Raw genomic sequence first — 19,509 nt, 5'->3', positions numbered from 1 at the left:
TCCATACTAAAGAACGCACAATTTTATGTCATTATCCAAAGACGTGCACGCACATCTTATCATAGTACGTAACAAGCGCATGCTGTTAGTGGATGTGGACTTAAAAAAAAATTACTAAAAGATTTACTGTTTTGTTTCATTTTAATCGCTTTATTATTCCTACGTGTTCATTTTGGAAGTGTAAAAACACAAGCCACAACATGAATAAAGAGAAATGTGTTACGAGTGATGACGTACTCAATTTGCGAAACCAATGACAATTTCGCGACACTTTGAGGCCCATCTAATGATCTACGATCGATGGGAGCAAGGCTAAATTTTTTACAAAATTTAAATCGTATTTTGTGTAATACGATTTAAATTTGTTGATTTAAAAATGTTGTGAGAGAAAAAATTAAAGCGATTCCTTAATGTGATTCTCCGAGGATTACTTTCTTATTTTTGGTCATACTTTTCCAAAATTTCAACACATTTCAGCCATTCATCAGCATTGGTATCGGAGCGCTATCCGCACGCACCGCACTATAATCTGTGCGGGTCCGAAATTACTATCAAAATGACGGCAACCGTGTCATTTCGCGGGTCGCTGTGGTCATCTGATCCAATCCTAATTACAGATCCGCCCGTTTCTTCCGATATCTTACTTGGATATTAAAGCTACCTAAAATCAAAAATCGAAATCAAAATGCATTTATTTCAAGTAGGCTTCCTTTACAACCACTTTTGAAACGTCAATTTTGTGTATTTGTAAAGACTCTACCTACTACTCTACTACTCTCTTCTGAAGGCAGGTTCTGTCGAGAAGAGCCGGCAATAACAAAACATACAAATAGGTACATGTCATATTTACAATGGTTAAAAATCGTTACGATTTCTTTTTATTTTTACTGTGTGAAGCTGATCCAAGGTATCTTTATCGTTAAGGTAGATATTATAGATACATAAAATCGAAATTCAAAATAAATTTCAAATAGGCTGAGTTACATGCACTTTTGAAACATTAAGTTTCAGTATCTGTAGAGACATCGGTTCGTAAGGCAGACAGACAGACTCGGGAATAATCTGAACAGTTACTCTTTTATATCACCATTCTTAACAAAGTTCATTATCATTACTCTAAGCTTTTAAGACTCATACTTAGAGACTAACTCTCGGATCCATATTCTGAATTCATAGTCTTAACGCAGGAAATACATAGAATAGCTATATTTAGAAAAGTCATAGTATAATGTAAATTTATCAAAAAAACTTCCGATTGAAATGCTATTTTAGTGCAATGATGACTGGGAATTTAGTTTTAGACAATATTTATAAAATGGACCATGGTGATAACAAAGAAAAAAAAAACCTTAGCTGAGTTTGTTGTGGGCTCTTCTCGAACTAAGGCGCGTTTAGAACCTTCGTAACTTTTTTATTTTAACTTTATTTAACATACACATAAACCTGACATTTCAAAAGTGCTTGCAAACTCACTTGAAATAAATGAATTTTGACTCAAAAAAGCATTTGTTTCTTCAACGCAGCAATGAGTGGTATTTTTTTTGTTGTGCTGTGATTCGGCGTGTTGCATTTCAGACTGCTTCATTAGTGGCTGGTGTCGATTACTGTGGATGTTTGCCTCAGCCCAGCTTCACTTTGTCATCAATAATTAATGATGGCCCAAACAGATCGCATAATTAAAACAAATGCCTCGTATTGCGAATGGAATTTTAAATTTTCTTTTCGCATTCTGTGCTCAATGTTTTTGAATTCGGATAAATTGATTTCAGATATAGTTTGGGAGGTTGTGGTTAAAACTTTAGCCTCCGATGCAATAGTTTTTTTTCTGATTGTGTAAGTGCTCTAAATTCTCAGAAACAAGGGTTTTGGGTTAGCGCAGAAGCATTGCCTAATAGGGCCCGAAGGCAGAAGCAGAAGAGATGGGTGAAATTCTAAATGCGTCTCCTCTGGGTTTGAGGGCGTTCTGGGAGGGTGTTTTGGCTTGAGTGTATCTATCGCCATGGAGGTTTGGTATTATTATATAGATATGAAGAGGACGATGTTGATTAGTATAGGTATTTATTCACTGATTGTAACAGTTGTATATAGATATAAAATAAAAGTACTATCAAATAGGTGATGAAGCGGTGTGGAATGGAGAACTGGTTAAGATGTAATGAATGGGCGAAACAATATATCCACGCATGCGCGGTCGAGGGAATTCTAAATATGAAATGAATCTGGAATGTGAATGTAGATGGCCTAACCTGAAGTGGGCGAACGAAAGAGTTCGTTCGCCACATATCCGTCTGGGCGCCCCCAAGATCTTGAGAGGTTGTTGTAAGTTTACCGCGTGTATGTAATGACGTGCATAAGATTTTTGTCTAGGAAAGGGTAAATGTACACTACGAGTATGTGTAAAATTAATTCCTTCTCCATAACTGATTCATAATGAGTCTTTAGTGTACCGAAAAGGGCTGTGGATTTTCAACCTCCTCCTAACAAGGTAGCCTGCTTCCATCTAAGATTGCATCATCACTTACCATCAGGTGAGATGATGCAGAATGAAATAAACTATAAATAAATTAAACAAAATAATAAAAAAGTACTAATCCGTACACAAATTGCCTACCACTGTGTATGGTAAATCTACGTTTTTAGCATCGTAACTCACGAACGATTTATATGTAGTTTTTATGTAAAGAAAGCTGATTTAGGGGATAAGATTTAAAAATAAAATTTAATTTTCTTTTTGCATTTTTCGTCATTGATGTTTTAACTACAGGTACTTATTTGGTATATGTATTATGTAGGTTGGTTAAATTCTAGTAAAGGGGTGTTTAATAATATTAACATTTTTATGTATACTCATACATGTATTTTTATTTAACTAATTAATTATTATTTATCTAACCACTTTATTGCATGTATAATAAAAGATACAAGGAACTTGTAAGTAAAAAACATGGTGTAATGTTTTTATTTATATCATTTTCATTATTCATTAAATGTTTTATTTATCAGTCTTATAAAAGAACATGATACAACAAAAACATGTTACGTTGAACTATCTAGTAATTAACTAATTAATATACAATATAATTAATAATATACTTCTCATCAAAAAAATAGAAACACTCCGCCTGAACAGTATTTGCGGACTGTTGCGATTTTTTTGATGAGAAGTATACTACGTAAATAAATAACAAAAATCAATATCTCTAACGACGATAAATACGTTTTTGTAAAGAACTTTTGATCGCCAACGACACTTAATAACTTTTTTTTATCTGTCCCATAAATCTGTAAGAAACTCATGGAATAAAGTTATAACGACATCACCACCACCTCCTGACCTATAAATACAATTTCTTGCAAATTTTTAAATACCGGAATTATGGTTGTTGGTAATTCAAATTAAATTTTTATTGGATATCATTTTCAAGAATCCCATTGAATTTCTTTTTAATTCAATTCAATTTAAAGTATACTTCACTTCAGATCGAGTATTACAAATTCTTTTTTCATTCGATTTCATTTAAATTTTCAATGCTTCTCAAGTTCTTTCTGTGCTATATGAGGTATGCTCTTTGATTCAAAGCATTCTTCTGATATTTTTACAAAAAGATTTCAAGTATTTCATAATTTACCGATCCTCTTTTAGGTAACTACTAACTGTAACTTCACAACTCCTGACTATATATGACACAGTGTCTGAAGTCAAAAGTCTTCGAACACTGCAAGTTGCCAGTGATGAATTATGGCTCTGAAACTTGGTCGCTAACTATGGGCCTCATAAGATGACTCAGCGTCACACAGTGGGCGATGGAACGAGCTATGTTAGGAGTATCTCTGCGTGATAGAATCAGAAATGAGGAGATAGACAGAAGAACTACAGTCACCGACATAGCTCAACGAGTCGCGAAGCTGAAGTGGCAATGGGCGGGGCACATAGTTCAGGAGCCGATGGACGTTGGGGTCCCAAGGTGCTGGAATAGCGACCCCGCACTAGAAAGCTAGCCACCAGGTGGACTGACAACAGCAAACGAGTCGCAGGGATTCGCTGAATGCAGGCGACTCAAGGTCGTGATGTTTGGAAGTCGCTACTAAAGGCCTATGTCCTGCAGTGGACGTCCATCTGCTGATATGATAATGATGTATAGATATTAAGATTTTATCATCGCGAATTCCATTCCATGTATAATGGGCTTACCACCCACTAAGACTCTACATACCGTTAAGTAAATTACAGATAAAGAAACCACGAAATATATTAATACATCAGAGATCGATTTCCTCGAATACGTGTTGGCGAGTCTTTGTACTAAGCCCTCATAAGAGACAGGGACATTATCCTTAAATGGCCGCGAAGGAATCCGCAAGCTTCATAAATCGATGGCGAACCAAAAAACTATACTATCTTCAATTGGTCTTTAATTCTTCTTAACGTGCTCCGCTCGTAAAATATGCGACAATTAGTTTGGACGGGTTTCTTTTTAGTCACTTTAGTGTTTTAGTAAATAGTCTGTGGTTTTGTGACGTATTTGTAATGATTTATTTCTAAAACTGTGACCGTAGACAGAGAAGTAAACTGTGATGGATTATTTTGTGTTTTTTGACGTCGATTGTTTTAAGAGCGCGCAGCGTGTCGGTACGATATGGATAAAATTCAAAGCGCAAACAAGACACCGAATTATGACTTTCACGTGAGCAAAACATGTATTTTTCAAAAAAATAAACTATCGAGAAAAGTTTTACAAATTGTGTATTTTGTATAGTCATAACAAAGCTAACACTTTGAAATATCATTTACCCAAATATCAGGCTCCTAACTTTTCCAGAATCTGAGATCCAGAACTATTTGTAACCACCAAATTACATTTTGCACACTCTTAAGTAAATATCCTGTGGCTTCGCGACGCGTCTATAACGATTTATATCTAAGACTTGTGGATTATAACTACATAGTAAGTACAGAATATATTGGACTGCATCACACTTGTATCGCACTCAAATTCACCAGTAAAATTGTCGTTTTTTGAGTAGGACGAAGTAAACTCACACATCGAAAATATTTAACATCAATAAATCCTGTGTCCTTACACTGTGTAATAACACGTTAGATTGTGATCATATACTTTTGACAGAGGGCTAACGTCTAGCGAAGCAGGTCTTATGGTAATTTGTCTAAGACCAAATCCAATAATCTAATCTAAATAAAAAAAATCTAATCCTCGACGCTTGAGTAACACGGTAAGCGACTTCATGCGCTTCAAGATAAACGCCTTTGCAAAAAGTGGGTCCGTCTGTAGTCCAAAGAGAGGGGATTCCTTAGCCACATACCTATTCGTATCTACTGCATATCAATTCGCAGCTGTGTTAACGTGTGTAATAACTTAAAATCAAACAAATTGTTGCAAGTTGCGGTTGCAATCGAAATAAATATCATATTTAAAGCGATAAACATGGTCGCTTCTTTGTTTATTATCGACATTCGCTGATGGAGTTATTGTGCTATTGTATGTTATTCGGTATTTTTTTGCGATTGTAAGTAATTTGTCATGGTCCTTTTTTTCTCTTGTGATATTGCATACATATGTATTACATTTATACTTCAGGATTTTCCATTTTTTTTTTCTTGTAAGCCACAATATTTTCAGTTTTAGGATAGACCCGAAGATCTTTAACGTATTTAATAACATTACATTATTATTATATTTTTTTTAATCATTACAAGTTAGCCCTTGACTACAATCTCACCTGATGGTAAGTGATGATGCAGTCTAAGATGGAAGCGGGCTAACTTGTTAGGAGGAGGATGAAAATTCACACCCCTTTCGGTTTCTACACGGCATCGTACCGGATCGCTTGGCGGTACGTCTTTGCCCGTAGGGTAACTAGCCACGGCCGAAGCCTCCCACCAGCCAAAATTGTTATTGTTATTAGCGTTATCCTAATAGTATAACAACCTAATACTGCGCTATTGTATGTTATTTGTGTGATTCGGTATTTTTTTGCGATTGTAAGTAATTGGTGGCTCTTTTTCTCTCGTGATAGTTCAGGGATTACCAACTTTTTTGTCTCGTAAACAAAGTCCAAAAAGCAATGTTTAACATTACCTTGTTATTGTAATAATACAACAACTCCGAGATGCGCTATTGCATATTATTTGTGTGATTCGGTATTTTCCGCGATTGTAATTATTTTATCAGGGAGATCTTTTTTCTCTTGTGGCAGTAGGTATTACGTTCGAATCAGAGATTCCCAACCTTTTTGCCTCGTAGATCACAAGATTTTAAGCATAAAAAATTGTATTATATGTAACAATTCAAATCCAAATTTCATTCAACTTATTGAACCTACTCATATAGTACTCATATTATGCAATGTTATTCGGTATTGTTTTGCTCTTATTTATTTTAGTATATATAATATCAATTTATCAATCAACTTACAGGCGCGGTTGCACCCGCGTGGTTCCCGTTCCCGTAGCAATACAGGGATAAAATATAGCCTATAGCACTCAGCCTGTACCTTCCCATCAGTAAAATAATTTTTCAAATTACTTCAGTACTTTAAGTTCAATGCAAACAAACAAAGAAAAACTTTCTTCTTCATAAGTAAGTATAGATTTTTTAGATCCTAAATAAAAGTAGGTACTTAATGTCTGTTAGTCGAGAATTTTATTTTTAAAGTCGTATATAGTCCAAGAGATGTTTTTGTCTAGACTAGACTCAGATGTCTAAGATAAAGTAGTAACAGGACTGCTTTATGACTTCATCAATCCATCAATGTCCCAACTTAATACAAGCATTTCTCGTTTAAAATACGCCGGGGTTATAGATAACTTAGTGCATCTTTTGCAAGCACTGCCATAGCGAAATAAAAAAGTTTTTGCTATAAGTTTTTCAATTAAAGTTTCTTGCAGTATTTTTTTTTCTTCACAAGTTAGCCCTTGACTACAATGTCACCTGATGGTAAGTGATGATGCAATCTAAGATGGAAGCGGGCTAACTTGTTAGAAATAGGATAATCTACACTCAATACCACTGCGCCACGGAGGCCGTCCATTTTACATCAACAGTTTACACGTAAGCTAAACCGACAAAATTTTTGGCCTAAGGAAGGCCCTTCCCAGAACGCTCTAAGCCGAGGTCCGAGTCTCAGGACGCCCTTAGTTCTTCCTATCTCTTCTGCTTGTGCCTTCGGGTCCCATCAGGCGATGCTTCTGCGCTCAAATCCTCTGGGGACAATGCTGAGGTCCCATTATACAGTTTATGGCACTTACATAATCAAATAAAAAAAATAATAGTTAAGATAGCTAAGATATAGCTGGTGGGAGGCTTCGGCCGTGGCTTGTTACCACCCTACCGACAATGACGTACCGCCAAGCAATTTAGCGTTCCGGTACGATGTCGTGTAGAAACCGAACGGAGTGTGGGTTTTCATCCTCCTCCTAACAAGTTAGCCCGCTTCCATAGATTAGGTACATCATCACTTACCATCAGGTGAGATTGTAGTCAAGGGCTAACTTGTAAAGAACAAAAAAAAAAGACTTTACTTACTATAAATGGATACATAAAATAATCTTTTCAACATAAAAATGGAACCGACTTCAAAGACGTATTTCAGTTATTTTGATTTTAATAAAAAAATACTAATCTATATCTAGAATTATATAAGTACTTACTACCAATCTGAAAGTATACTCTTTCAAACAAAAAAAAAATTTCAAAATTGGTTAATAAATGAAGAAGTTATGACACAATAGAGAATGAGATAATAAACAGACGCATCGAATTGAGAAAATACTCCTTTTTTGAAGTCGGTTAGTAAATATAAAGTAGCATACGCAACGATATCTTGTAGGCGACCTTAAGATTAGGTAGGACATGAGAACAACGGACTCCAGGTGGTGTATAATAAGGAGAAACACACATTCTAATAATAACATGATAACACATTAACATAACAACACCGATAATTGTAGATTATGGAACGGTCGTATAATAGAGGGTTTATAATGTAAAGTTTATATTAAGACACTGAAATGCTTACTGATATTAGTATAATCAGCGATCGATTCTCCTTCTACGATCGCAAACACTTCAAAAACTAGAAAAATGTATGGGAACGACATTTACTATCGACAGGTCACGTGATCGTAGAAAGAGAATCGACCTGCCAGTTGGCTGAAGGGGCTGATCAATTCGAATCGAATCAGAAATGAGGAGATCCGCAGAAGAACTAAATTCACCGACATAGTTCAACGTGTCGCGAAGCTGAAGTGGCAATGGGCGGGGCACATACTTCGAAGAGCCGATGGCCGTTGGGGTCCCGTGGCTGGAATGTAGACTACGCACTAGATTGCGGAGTGTTGGTCGGCCCCCCACCAGGCGGACTGACGACATCAAGCGAGTCATAGGGATTCGCTGGATGCAGGTGGCTCAGTATCGTGATGTTTGGTAGTCCCTACAAAAGGCCTATGTCCTGCAGTGGACGTCCATCGGCTAATATGATGACTGGTATGAAAGTTAAAGCTCTTCTTTATAAAATTTTCTCAGCTTCACTCGACCTACTCGGCCTTTGTTTTACTGCGGAGATCGTCGGCCCGCTTCACTTGCCACCTCTCCGTTACACTAAGCCTCGTAGGTTTGCTTCATTTAGGACCTTAGTAGGTAGACGTCTGCTAAGAACCGATTAGGCGAGAGAGCCAGATTAAGGAGGTCTAAAGGCGGACGAAGTCAGGGGCGTACGCTGGTTATTGCATATATCAATTGCACACAACTGCTTTCCACTACGTCTAGGTATACTATTATTATAAAAGGAAAGATTTGATTGTTAGTTTGTTTGCATTGAATAATAAAAAAATACTGAACCGATTTGGAAAATTCCTTCACTGTTGGGAAGCTACACTATCCCCGAGTGTTATATGCTATATTTTATCCCCGTATTTCAATGGGAACGGGAACCACGCGGGTGAAACCGCGTCTGCAACTCCATAATAATTTCCGGAATAGATAAACTATACCCACACAGTTTGCGAATGTATTGACGTGCCAAATTAAAATAATCTAGATATACCATTATTGCCCCATAAAGTGTCATGCAAGTTTGTGCAAGGCTTAATTGCCCCATAGAAATTAATTTGAGGCGGTAGCCCTGTCAACCGCGGAACTGCCATATGAATGGGGGCACTGTAGCATTGATAACGGGGCAATCTGATCACATTCATACTATCCGCTAAACTATCATCTTGTTAGGATACTAAGATATTTACGTGTGTTCCTCTAAACACAGATATTGCGAGAGCTCCGGATTAAGAAGTGGGGATGATGCCTAGGTTTGAATGTATTAGTTTTTATGATACATTCGGGTAAATAGATTGTTAACTAATTTATATATAAAAAGCAAAGATTGTCTGGATATTTGCAAAATAAATGGGATTATAAAATTTGAAAATCTATTAAAAATCTTTTATCGTAATTAGATGAAAATTCATACAGTTTTAGCTTCCTTACATTAAATGTGACATTTTTAATAAATGAACTATAAACATAAACGCACAAATAACAAAGATATTACTAATTTTGTTTATACGCTCATACAAATCTAACGATCATTACATTGCCTACGACGTCATTAGTTCGTGCCATTTTGCATTGGGCGTTTTTCAGGGGTCCGCGGCAGCGCTGCAAATCTGACCCTTTAAATCCCTGTAGCTCCGAAAGTAATGATCGCAGATACCCTGTTTCATTTTACAAAATTGCTTTACTATTCGCGTACTCTTAATTTATATACAATTTAATAAACTGTCATCATCCCTGTTATAAGGGCGGACGTTATCTAAGACATCGATCGTAGATCGTTAGATAGGCCTCAACGCGTCGCGGAATTGTCATTGGTTTCGCACATTGTGTACGTCATCGCTCGTTACCCATTTCTCTTTATTCATGTTGTGACTTGTGTTTTTACACTTCCATAATGAACACGAAGGTATAATTACGTGATTAAAATTAAAAAATCAGTAAATATTTTTTTTTTAAGTCCACGTCTACTCACAGCATGCGCTTGTTATGTACTAAGATAAGATGTGCGTGCACGTCTTTGGGTAATGACATAAAATTGTGCGTTATTTAGTATGGAGGGGCCTAACGATTATCGATTATCTAAGGTATATTACCTTAAAATACGTCCGGCCTTAGAACTCCTTAATCCGGCCTTCCCGCAAATACCGTTTTTGAGGATGTCTACTAACTATAAACTCCGCCATGCCAAATTTTAACTTGGTAGGTCAAGCGGTTTTCAAAATTTTGTGATGAGTATTTTTCGCTTTTATACAAGGTGTCCCGTAATTAATGGATAAAACGCAAATGGTGGATACTCCACATATTTATTTAAAACTAATTTTAAAAGCTTTTAAAAAATCCCTGGGGTGACCAAGTTATATTTATTTTTCGAATTCTTAAAAATTATCTTGAATCCGTGTTTTCAATGCTGTAGCTGATGTAATTAAGATTTTAAAGATCTAATTTTTATTAAACAATACTGAGTAAATATATATAAAAACTATTTTTATATAAATAATACTATTTATATAAAAACAGTATTATTTATATAAAAATAGTAAAGAATTATATTGTACTCAAAGCTTACTAAATATTATAATACTTTTGCTTTTTTTATAATTTTAAATTTTATAATGCTTTTAAATATTATAATACTATTTTTATAGTATTAAAATACTATTTTTATAAACAATGTTTTATTTTTTTTGTAGATGAAGCTTCGAGTACATAATAATTCTTTCTTTCATTAAGATGACCCTATAAAAAAAAATCATGTAACTGAAGTGTTCCTACCATAATTCTAAAACTTATACGCTAACGAGGTTTGACAATTTATATAAAACTTGTGTCTATTATTTGCAGTTATAAAGTTTCTGTTAAAAATTCATGAGGTATGCTAATAGGTCGGATTATAAAAAAAAAAGTTATGAAAATATAATTTTTTTGTAACGTTATCATTGCAGACTCCGCGCCACGAAAGAAGTCCTGCTGCTAAAACCTGAACTAAAATTGACAGTGCCTTACACAAATGACCGCCATTACCAAATGACAAATTAGCGCTGCGTCTAGAGGACTTGTTTCGTGGCGCGGAATATATATTAAGCCATCGTTGTATATTATGAAAATTTCGGGCATTTCGTTTTTTTTTTAATTTTTAACTTATTACGTATATTTGTTAAGAGCAATCCACAATAACATGGGCAGTTGAGCAATCAAAGCAAACCAGTCAGCAATAAGAAGCAATGATTAAGCAGCATTATGTGGTTGCGCAACCCGCGCCGTGCGGTGACATTGCGGTTGTCTAACTATTGCATGCCAGTAACCAGTTGTTATGGACTTAGAGCTTGCCATAGCCAGACATACCTCATTTTGTGAAGATTAAGTCAAAGTCAAAATTTATTTATATAAATTAAGCGTAGTTTACGAGCACTTTTGAATTATCAGATATTGATAATAATAAAATAAAAAAAATTTGTTTATTTGACACACAGAAACAATGTAAAACCAAAAAAAGTAATTAAACAAGTATTACATCATGACAAATCTTACATTAAATCATGACATAACTTAACATTTCTGAAGTGCTTGTAAACTAAACCTAATTGAAATTGAATTTGACTTTTATGGGTCTGGTCAGACAGACAGACACGATTTCTCATGATATAATCAAAGCCCGTATAAAATATCAAAAATCTGGTTTTATACTCAGACACGTGAAACTTGCTACTTTCCTAAGATACTACTTTCTAAGCTCCATAATTGGCTACCGTATTTACTACAGTAGGAGCTTGAGCTGAAAAATATCAGCTGCTGGGAGGCTTCGGCCGTGGCTAGTACCGGGTTCCGGTACGCTGTCGTTTCGAAACCGAAAGGGGTGTGAATTTTCACCCTTCTTCTAAAAAGTTAGCCCGCTTCCATCTTAGATTGCATCCTCACTTACCATCAGGTGAGATTCTAGTCAAGGGCGAACTTGTAAAGCATAAAAAAGTCACCCACTTGGGAAGAGTCGCTGGCAGAGATCTCATATAGAGATAAGACTTTTGTGTGTGACTAATATTAGTACCTACCTACTAAATCTATAATATAAAAATGAATCGCAAAATGCGTTGATAACCGAATAACTCAACAACGCCTAGACCAATTTGGCCAATTCTTTTTTAAAATGTTCGTTAAAGTTCTAGGATGGTTTTTACGGCGAGAAAAATTTAAAAGACTAAAAAAAAATTATCAACCCATACAAACGATTCGTAATAATTTAGTAAAGTAGAGTAGACATAAGGTAGGTGTAGGATATCGAAGAAGTGCACAAAAGTCAAAGCGAAGCTTGACTGGGTCCGCTAGTATAAAATAAAAAAAGCTTTCATAGAATGAGGTAGGTCTGAGTATCGCAGGCTGTCATACAATTATTACTAGACGTGTGCTACAGTAGCAGATAGCTGGAACAGGCAGGAATCAAAGATTAGTACATATCTACCTATCTAATGTAAACGAACAATTCTCGTTTCTATGAGTTTTGTATTTAGATGAGGTTTGCATATCCGTACTTTTATATACTAACTAGTAGACGCCGCGTGGTTTCATCCGCGAGGTTCCCGTTCCCGTAGGAATACGGGGATAAAATATAGCCTTCCTCGATAAATGGGCTATCTGCTACTAAAAGAATTTTTCAAATCGGCTATATATATGGCTTTGTAGTGGTAAAAGAATTTTCAAAATCTGTTTCGTAGATCCAAAGATTACCCTCTACAATAAACCAAACTTTAAGTGCATTAATTGCATGAATTCCATTTATCCGATGGTTGTCTAGTAGATATTGCTACAAGCAATAAGACCGCCTTTGTACATACTTGTTTTCTATGTTTTCTTTTGTTTTTTGTTATTGTTTTTGTTTTGTGCAATAAATTATAAATAAATAAATAAAATAAACAAACTTTACCTCTTTATAATATTAGTATAGATATAGATAAAACCAGAAATTGCCTTACAACGCGGATACCTACACGCTATTCAAAAAAAAAAATGTCATTATACACAATTTTGTAATAATTAAGTAGATCAAATTAGCCAACGCCATAAACATAAAACAATGAACATAAAAACGGGCAATTCAACTAAATAACTGTTTAAGACGTAGCGCCAATTTGCCGTGACCTTATAAAAAACGTCAAAAGAATTCCACCTTTCATTCCGCCCCTAGGGGAGAAAATAAATAAATTTGCGACACATAATTACTGCGAAGGTAATCTTAATAGACATTCCTTAAAGGGGGAAGTTTAAAAGCGAAAAAGTGCAAATAAAAGAAATGTGCTCAAATGACGCGCGATTTAGCAAATGAAAGGACCGAGGACGGAATTAGGAAAACAATAGGAATAGAAATGGTATGGAGTGTCTACGTTGTAATTTTTTTGTGATTTATCATTTTTAGCTTATTTTAACGGCAAATTGAATGCCAGGCCTTCTTCCTTATTCAACAGTGGCGTGCATGAGGTTGTCGATCAGGGTATGCACTAGTAAGAAAATAAAGCAATCTGGGAAAATCGACATTTAATAAGCATTAAGAAGACAACAATAAGGGTATTCAGTACTTTAATGTATGTATGAAGTGCACGCCACTGTTCTTCATAACAATATTTGGAGCTTACACCCACCACGCTTCTTCAGTACGGGTTGGAGGGCTTAGATAATAATGTTTAATCTATAACTATTCTAAGAACTATGTTGTTTGATGATAATGAACGATGGGAACGATGGTCTTTAGTTTTACGTGCTATCCGAGGCACGAGAATCTTAACACTGCTAACTTCTCAATTCTGAGAATTTTATTAAGAATTTCTTGGGGAAAATAAAGCATCTAAATTTTAATTATGCCTACGAATCCAGGACTTTGTGATCTGAACCCGCGTAGGCAAACTGTAGCAATTATTACTAAATTTAGAAAAAAAACAATGTTTGACGGCCGCGTGGCGCGGTTGTTTCCGGCATCCACGGCCGTGGGTTCGATTCCCACGAAAGGAAAAAAATTGTGATGAGCATGGGTGTTTTTCAGTGTCTGAATGTATTTATACATTAAGTATGTATTTAAATGTAGTTTATAAATATCCTTAACACAAGTTATACGCTTACTTGTATTGTGTAAGTACCTACTCATATTTATTTATTAAAAATAAATATGAGTAGGTACTTTTTACAATTAAGCTACTCTATAGACTTCGGTCATAACTGCAAGCTGCGAGCGAATGGGGTGTTAGGCCGGGACTCCACCAAAGCGGAGACGAGACGAGCGGAGAGGAGATGTTTTTTAAACAACCAATAGAATTGAGTTATTGACACGTCTCCTCTCCGCTCAGCTTCAGTGGAGATCGCTGTGCGGAGATGTTTAATATTTGTATGTCGCGATGGAAGCGGAGATGTGAGCTGTGCGCGGACGACGCGCAGTGGAGACGAGAGATGTGAGCGGCGTGCAGTGAGCGATGTCACCCTCCCCCCTCTCGCCCGCTAGCAACCCGCAGAACCCCGCGCGCGCGCCGGCCGGTCATCTTGCTAGTACCGTGCGCGCGAGCACACGCTTTTATCGTGAATAATTTGTGCAGTTTGTATTTTTCAACGTAAACAATTAGTTAATTTAAATAAAACGTAATGGATGAACAATTTATTGAATCAGTAAAAAAATATCCATGTCTATGGAACACATCAATAGATACCTATAAACTTACTGACGTCAAAGATGCAGCTTGGGAGAACGTTTTGAAAGAAACTCAATTATCTGACGGTAAGTGCAATTTATTATATTAAGTATTTCGTTCAAGTAATATTGTAATACGAGTGTCTTGCCATGGAACGGCGCCCTCGTTGTTGAAATAACTACAGAATTTTTCTCGAACTTGATAGGCATCCATATTGTCATTCGATAATAGATTTTCCACGTTTGTGTCGTTAAACATAGTCGTGGCCAAACCCGTTTCATTATTATCTAGATAGCCAGGCATCTTGTCAATTAAAAAGTTGTGTAGAACACACGTTGCTTTTATCACTTTTTCCACTGTTTCTATTTTACATTCAAATTCTTTACGGTATACGTACCATTTCCGTGATAATACACCAAATGTAGCTTCCACAATACGACGAGCTCTTGAAAGTCTATAATTGTATGTTCGTTTTTCGTTATTTAAATTATCGCGTGGATATGGTCTCATTAAGTTAGTCATCAAAGGGAAAGCTTCGTCTCCAATAAAAACAAACGGTACAGGTTCTCCATTTTGGTACAAGGGTTGTGGCTGTGGTAGATTTAGTCTGTTTTCTCTCAAACGAATTCCGAATATACTATCAGCAAAAATACCACCATCGCTGAACCTTCCCATTGAACCTATATCTACCATAATTATTCTTCGGGTAGCGTCGGCTACGCACATCATTACAGTTGAAAACCTGTGTTTATAACAGTAATATGAGGACCCAGATTTTGGGGGTGCAAACATGTACACATGCTTGCCATCAATGGCCCCGACGCAGTTTTTGAATTGCCAGATTTCTTCAAATTGCTTTGAATTTTTTTTCCAATCATTTTCGTTAAGTTCTGGCATAACCAAAGGTTGTAATACTGTCCACAAGGCATCGCAGACATCTTCTATAATTCTTGGAACAGTCGATTTTCCAATCCTAAAATTTTCAGCTATTTGTGAAAATTTTGAACCAGTCGCCAAATACCTGTAATAATTATAATATAGATTTATATTTATGTGTCGTGGTTTCAGTTAGAATAGAAGGGTCATTTCAAAATAATATCTTAATCAGTGTCGTGTTGTTTCCGGAACTATAAAAGATTAGGCATTACTGAAATTATGTATTTACAGAATTTTCACTCGTTCAAAAGTTATAGCCATTTTTAAATAATAGAAAAGAAACAATTAAAAGTCTAAGATTCACACTAACACAATACATTGAAATCAAACAAATAAAATGGATTTATCACTCGTTATTTATTAACATTTCAAATTTCGACGCCGCCGTCTGCCGCGACCACGTACGAGAGATACAATCCGTTTTGTTTGTTTGATTTCAGATATTTTTTTTAATAAATTGGTTTCCCTTGAAACTCTGGTATTTTTTAAATATTTATAATGGTTATAAATTCTGCATGAGTGATAATGCGGTAAGTATATTTTGACTATGGCAATGTCAACATTTAATATTTATAATGATTTCAATTATTTTTATTTCAGTAAAAACGGCTAAATCTAAGTGGAAAAAGTTGAGAGACAGCCACCGGGACGCATTAAAAAGGAAGAATGCCACTAGAAGTGGACAGAGTGGTAAACAAATTCGTGAATGGAAATATGAGAAGGTAATGGAATTTTTGATACCATATATGACGAATAGAAACAGGACTACAAATTATACCTCACAAACAAATATAAATGAACAGGAAACAAATTCATTGGAAAGTAATGTAACCGATGAGTTTTTTGAAACATCAAGCAATCATACAAGAAGCACTCCAGAAGATCGTCCATCTGTACAACATTCGCCGTCACCGACATCAAGCGTCTCAGCCTCGACATGCAGAAATGCAACAAAAAAATCGGATGAAATAAGTAATTTACTTATACAGCACCATGCAAACCGTGAAAGAATAGGCCAAGAAAAACTAGAAATACAATCATTGATAGAGAAAAATAATACCCTTGACGAAATGGACACTTTTTTTCTGTCGATATCAAAAAGTGTAAAAAAACTTTCTCAATATATGCAGCTTCAGGCTAAACGTAAAATTTTCAATGTTCTTTTAGAATTGGAAGAACTTGAGCTACAAAACACATGGTATAACACAAATGAAAATAATTGGTATTCCCCCGGTTACACTTCAGCACCGGGTCCAAGTTCGACACCGGGTCCTAGCTCAACACAGGCACCGGTTCTTACATCAACACAGGCCGGTGGTCCTAACTCAACACAGGCACCGGTTCCTAGCTCAACACAAATACCGGGTCCAAGTTCGACACAGGCACCTGTTCCAAGCTTGGAAGATACGCACATGACCGATGAACAGATAGAAGCATTCAGAAACGAAGAAGTCACATATGATAATTTGTAACTATATGGAAAAGAAAGCAATATGTCTCATGTGATTTACTGTTATAATTTTTTTGTACGTTATGTTTCTAATATAACCTTACGTTTTTTTTGCTACTGCCAGAAAGGCAGTTGGTTTTTTTGTTTTCTTTATGAATAAATAAGATAATATAAAAATATATTTGGTTTTTACATAATATGCATCACTCCAGTCTCCCGGAGGGGTAGAAAGAGACAACGGATCTCGATTTCTCGTAATCCTTACATACCTCAGTTTACATAATATTTTTCATGTATTCTCGTACTTCTTGATTCTCGTTTTGAGTACTTCTCACTTAGCCCTTTTACACAAAAAAAAACAAACACTCAAAAAAGACTGATCACATTCAAACGCAGATAACACACATAAACACAAACACACATTAACAAAAACATAATTAGGTAGGTACTTACTTCAAACATACTGCTAGCCGCTCTTGGGTACAGATAGATCTCCTGTAGTTAGTATCTTGCTTAAATATATGTGGTTTAATTAAGTTATGTAGTTCGTAGAATATATTCCTCGGTAGTCTGTAGGACTTGGTAAAACTTTCATCATCTAACTCATTAAACAGAGTAAAAAATTCTCCATGACTGGTATGGTAATACAAGTGACTTCTTTTCCAAAACCGATGTTTTCTTTTGTTTAGGTAGTATAAAGCTATCAATTCTGCTTCTTCAGACTGTAGTTCTTCTTCAAGTAAAAGAAGATACTTTTTTTGTAATAATAGCGACATCGTCTACCTTTCGTGTCAGAATGCGTACTGAGCACTCAACGCCCCGCACCCGAGCTGAAAAACATCTCTTCTCGCACAGCACACAGCACACCGCACACATCTCCGCTTTGGTGGAGTCCCGCGAGCTGAAAAACATCTCTTCTCGCACAGCACACAGTACACCGCACACATCTCTGCTTTGGTGGAGTCCCGGCCTTAGAATCGGCGCTGCGTTTCCTCTATTAGCCGTTTTGATTATTGGATGACATTTTAAAACGAAATTAGCGCAACTGTTTTGATGAAACTTTTCTTTTTATAAGTCTTTTAATTTTGCTATTGCTACTTCCTTTGTGTCTAAGAAGGTATGTGTAGTCAAATCTTGAAAGTGAAATCAGAATTAGACGTTCGAACGGACTCAAATTTAGTATTATTTTATGATGTGGTTGATCTGTTTTCTGTGGATAAAGAGTTCAAATTCAAGACAGGACAGGAGGTATTTGTCACTACCATTAGCATTCAAACAATGCGCGTCTTACGCATATTAATTAGTAGAGTAATGCGATAAAAATAATTAAGCATGGTGATCAATAAAGTGTTTTGCATAATTAACTTGTGCAGTCATGCTCATGTATTGCAGGAAGGTTTATGGATAAGTAATTACTCGATATTTCACTGATTTTAAATAGTTAGGATAATGGTTTGAATTGATTATTGTTATACTTATCTATACCATATATTATAAAGCTGAAGAGTTTGTTTGTTTGTTTGTTTGTTTGAACGCGCTAATCTCAGGAAATACTGGTCCGATTTGAAAAATTCTTTCAGTGTTAAATAGCCAAATATTGAGGAAGGCTATAGGCTACTTTATACCTGTATTCCTGCGGGAACGGGAACCACGCGGGTGAAACCGCGTGACCTCAGCTAGTACGCTCATAAAGTTATTTGAATTAGTTTAAAGTCGACGACCCGGGACTTCGTCCGCATGGAATTTAGTTTTTCACAAATCCCTTGACAACCAAAAGTAACCTATGTGTTAATTCAGTCTATAATCTATCTCTACTTCAAATTTCAGGTGATTTGGTTCAGCAGTCGAGGCGTGAAAGAGTAACAAACATTCCTACCATCAGAATCATTGTTTACGCAAATCTTGGGAGTCCATGGATTTTTTCGGGGAAAGTACCCTATGTGTTAATCTAGAGTAAAATCTACTTCAATTACAAATTTCAGTCAAATGAATAAGGGCCCCGTATGGGTTCGAAACTAGTCGGGCATACTCCGACCTTATATCACGTGAGTTTTAGCCTTATTTCATAATCAATCAATATGAATAACACGATAGTTTAAATTCTAAAATATTTAGGAGTAGGTATGTATTGTCAAACTTTTGGCTTTTATAAAATCGCGAAGGTCTGGCAAAGACAGGCTCTCTATACTACCCAACCTATCGAGTTACAATATGTTAATAAAATATTTGTAACAAATTGAATCGTTACCAATTTTATATACGAGAAGCCATTATGATACGCGGCAAAGTTATGATTTTGTCACATGAAAATTAACCGCGTGTTAGCAGGACATCTCGGGGATCTTACCACATTGACTGGACGTTGGGTAACTTACGTTTGGGTGCAGTTTAG

General features: G+C 35.9%; 2 protein-coding genes across 3 annotated transcripts in view; one reads left to right on the top strand and one right to left on the bottom strand.

The window, feature by feature from the left end:
- LOC112046576 (protein trachealess) overlaps nt 1-19,509 on the top strand; it is a 262,436-nt gene that overhangs the window by 5,756 nt on the left and 237,171 nt on the right. The gene's annotated exons all lie outside the window — the stretch shown is intronic.
- On the bottom strand, nt 14,808-18,064 carry LOC128199337 (uncharacterized). The gene is made up of 2 exons (XM_052888413.1): nt 17,571-18,064; nt 14,808-15,752 (listed from the first exon to the last, which is right to left on the bottom strand). Exons 1-2 carry the CDS (start codon nt 17,891-17,893, stop codon nt 14,837-14,839), a joined length of 1,239 nt encoding a protein of 412 aa, XP_052744373.1. The 5' UTR covers nt 17,894-18,064; the 3' UTR covers nt 14,808-14,836.

The sequence above is a fragment of the Bicyclus anynana genome, chromosome 22 (genome assembly GCF_947172395.1).
Source record: "Bicyclus anynana chromosome 22, ilBicAnyn1.1, whole genome shotgun sequence".
NCBI classification, from domain to species: Eukaryota; Metazoa; Arthropoda; class Insecta; order Lepidoptera; family Nymphalidae; genus Bicyclus; species Bicyclus anynana.
The sequence above is the reverse complement of the archived record's forward strand: the minus strand, read 5'-3'. Positions and strand labels throughout refer to the sequence as shown.

What these genes read in the sequence shown, in the direction of transcription:
- LOC128199337 (XM_052888413.1), bottom strand. Translation starts at nt 17,893, where the DNA reads ATGTCGCTATTATTACAAAAAAAGTATCTTCTTTTACTTGAAGAAGAA. An exon ending in CGGCTAGCAGTATGTTTGAA is followed by an intron (nt 15,753 to 17,570) that starts GTAAGTACCTAC and finishes TAATTATTACAG; the next exon opens with GTATTTGGCGACTGGTTCAA.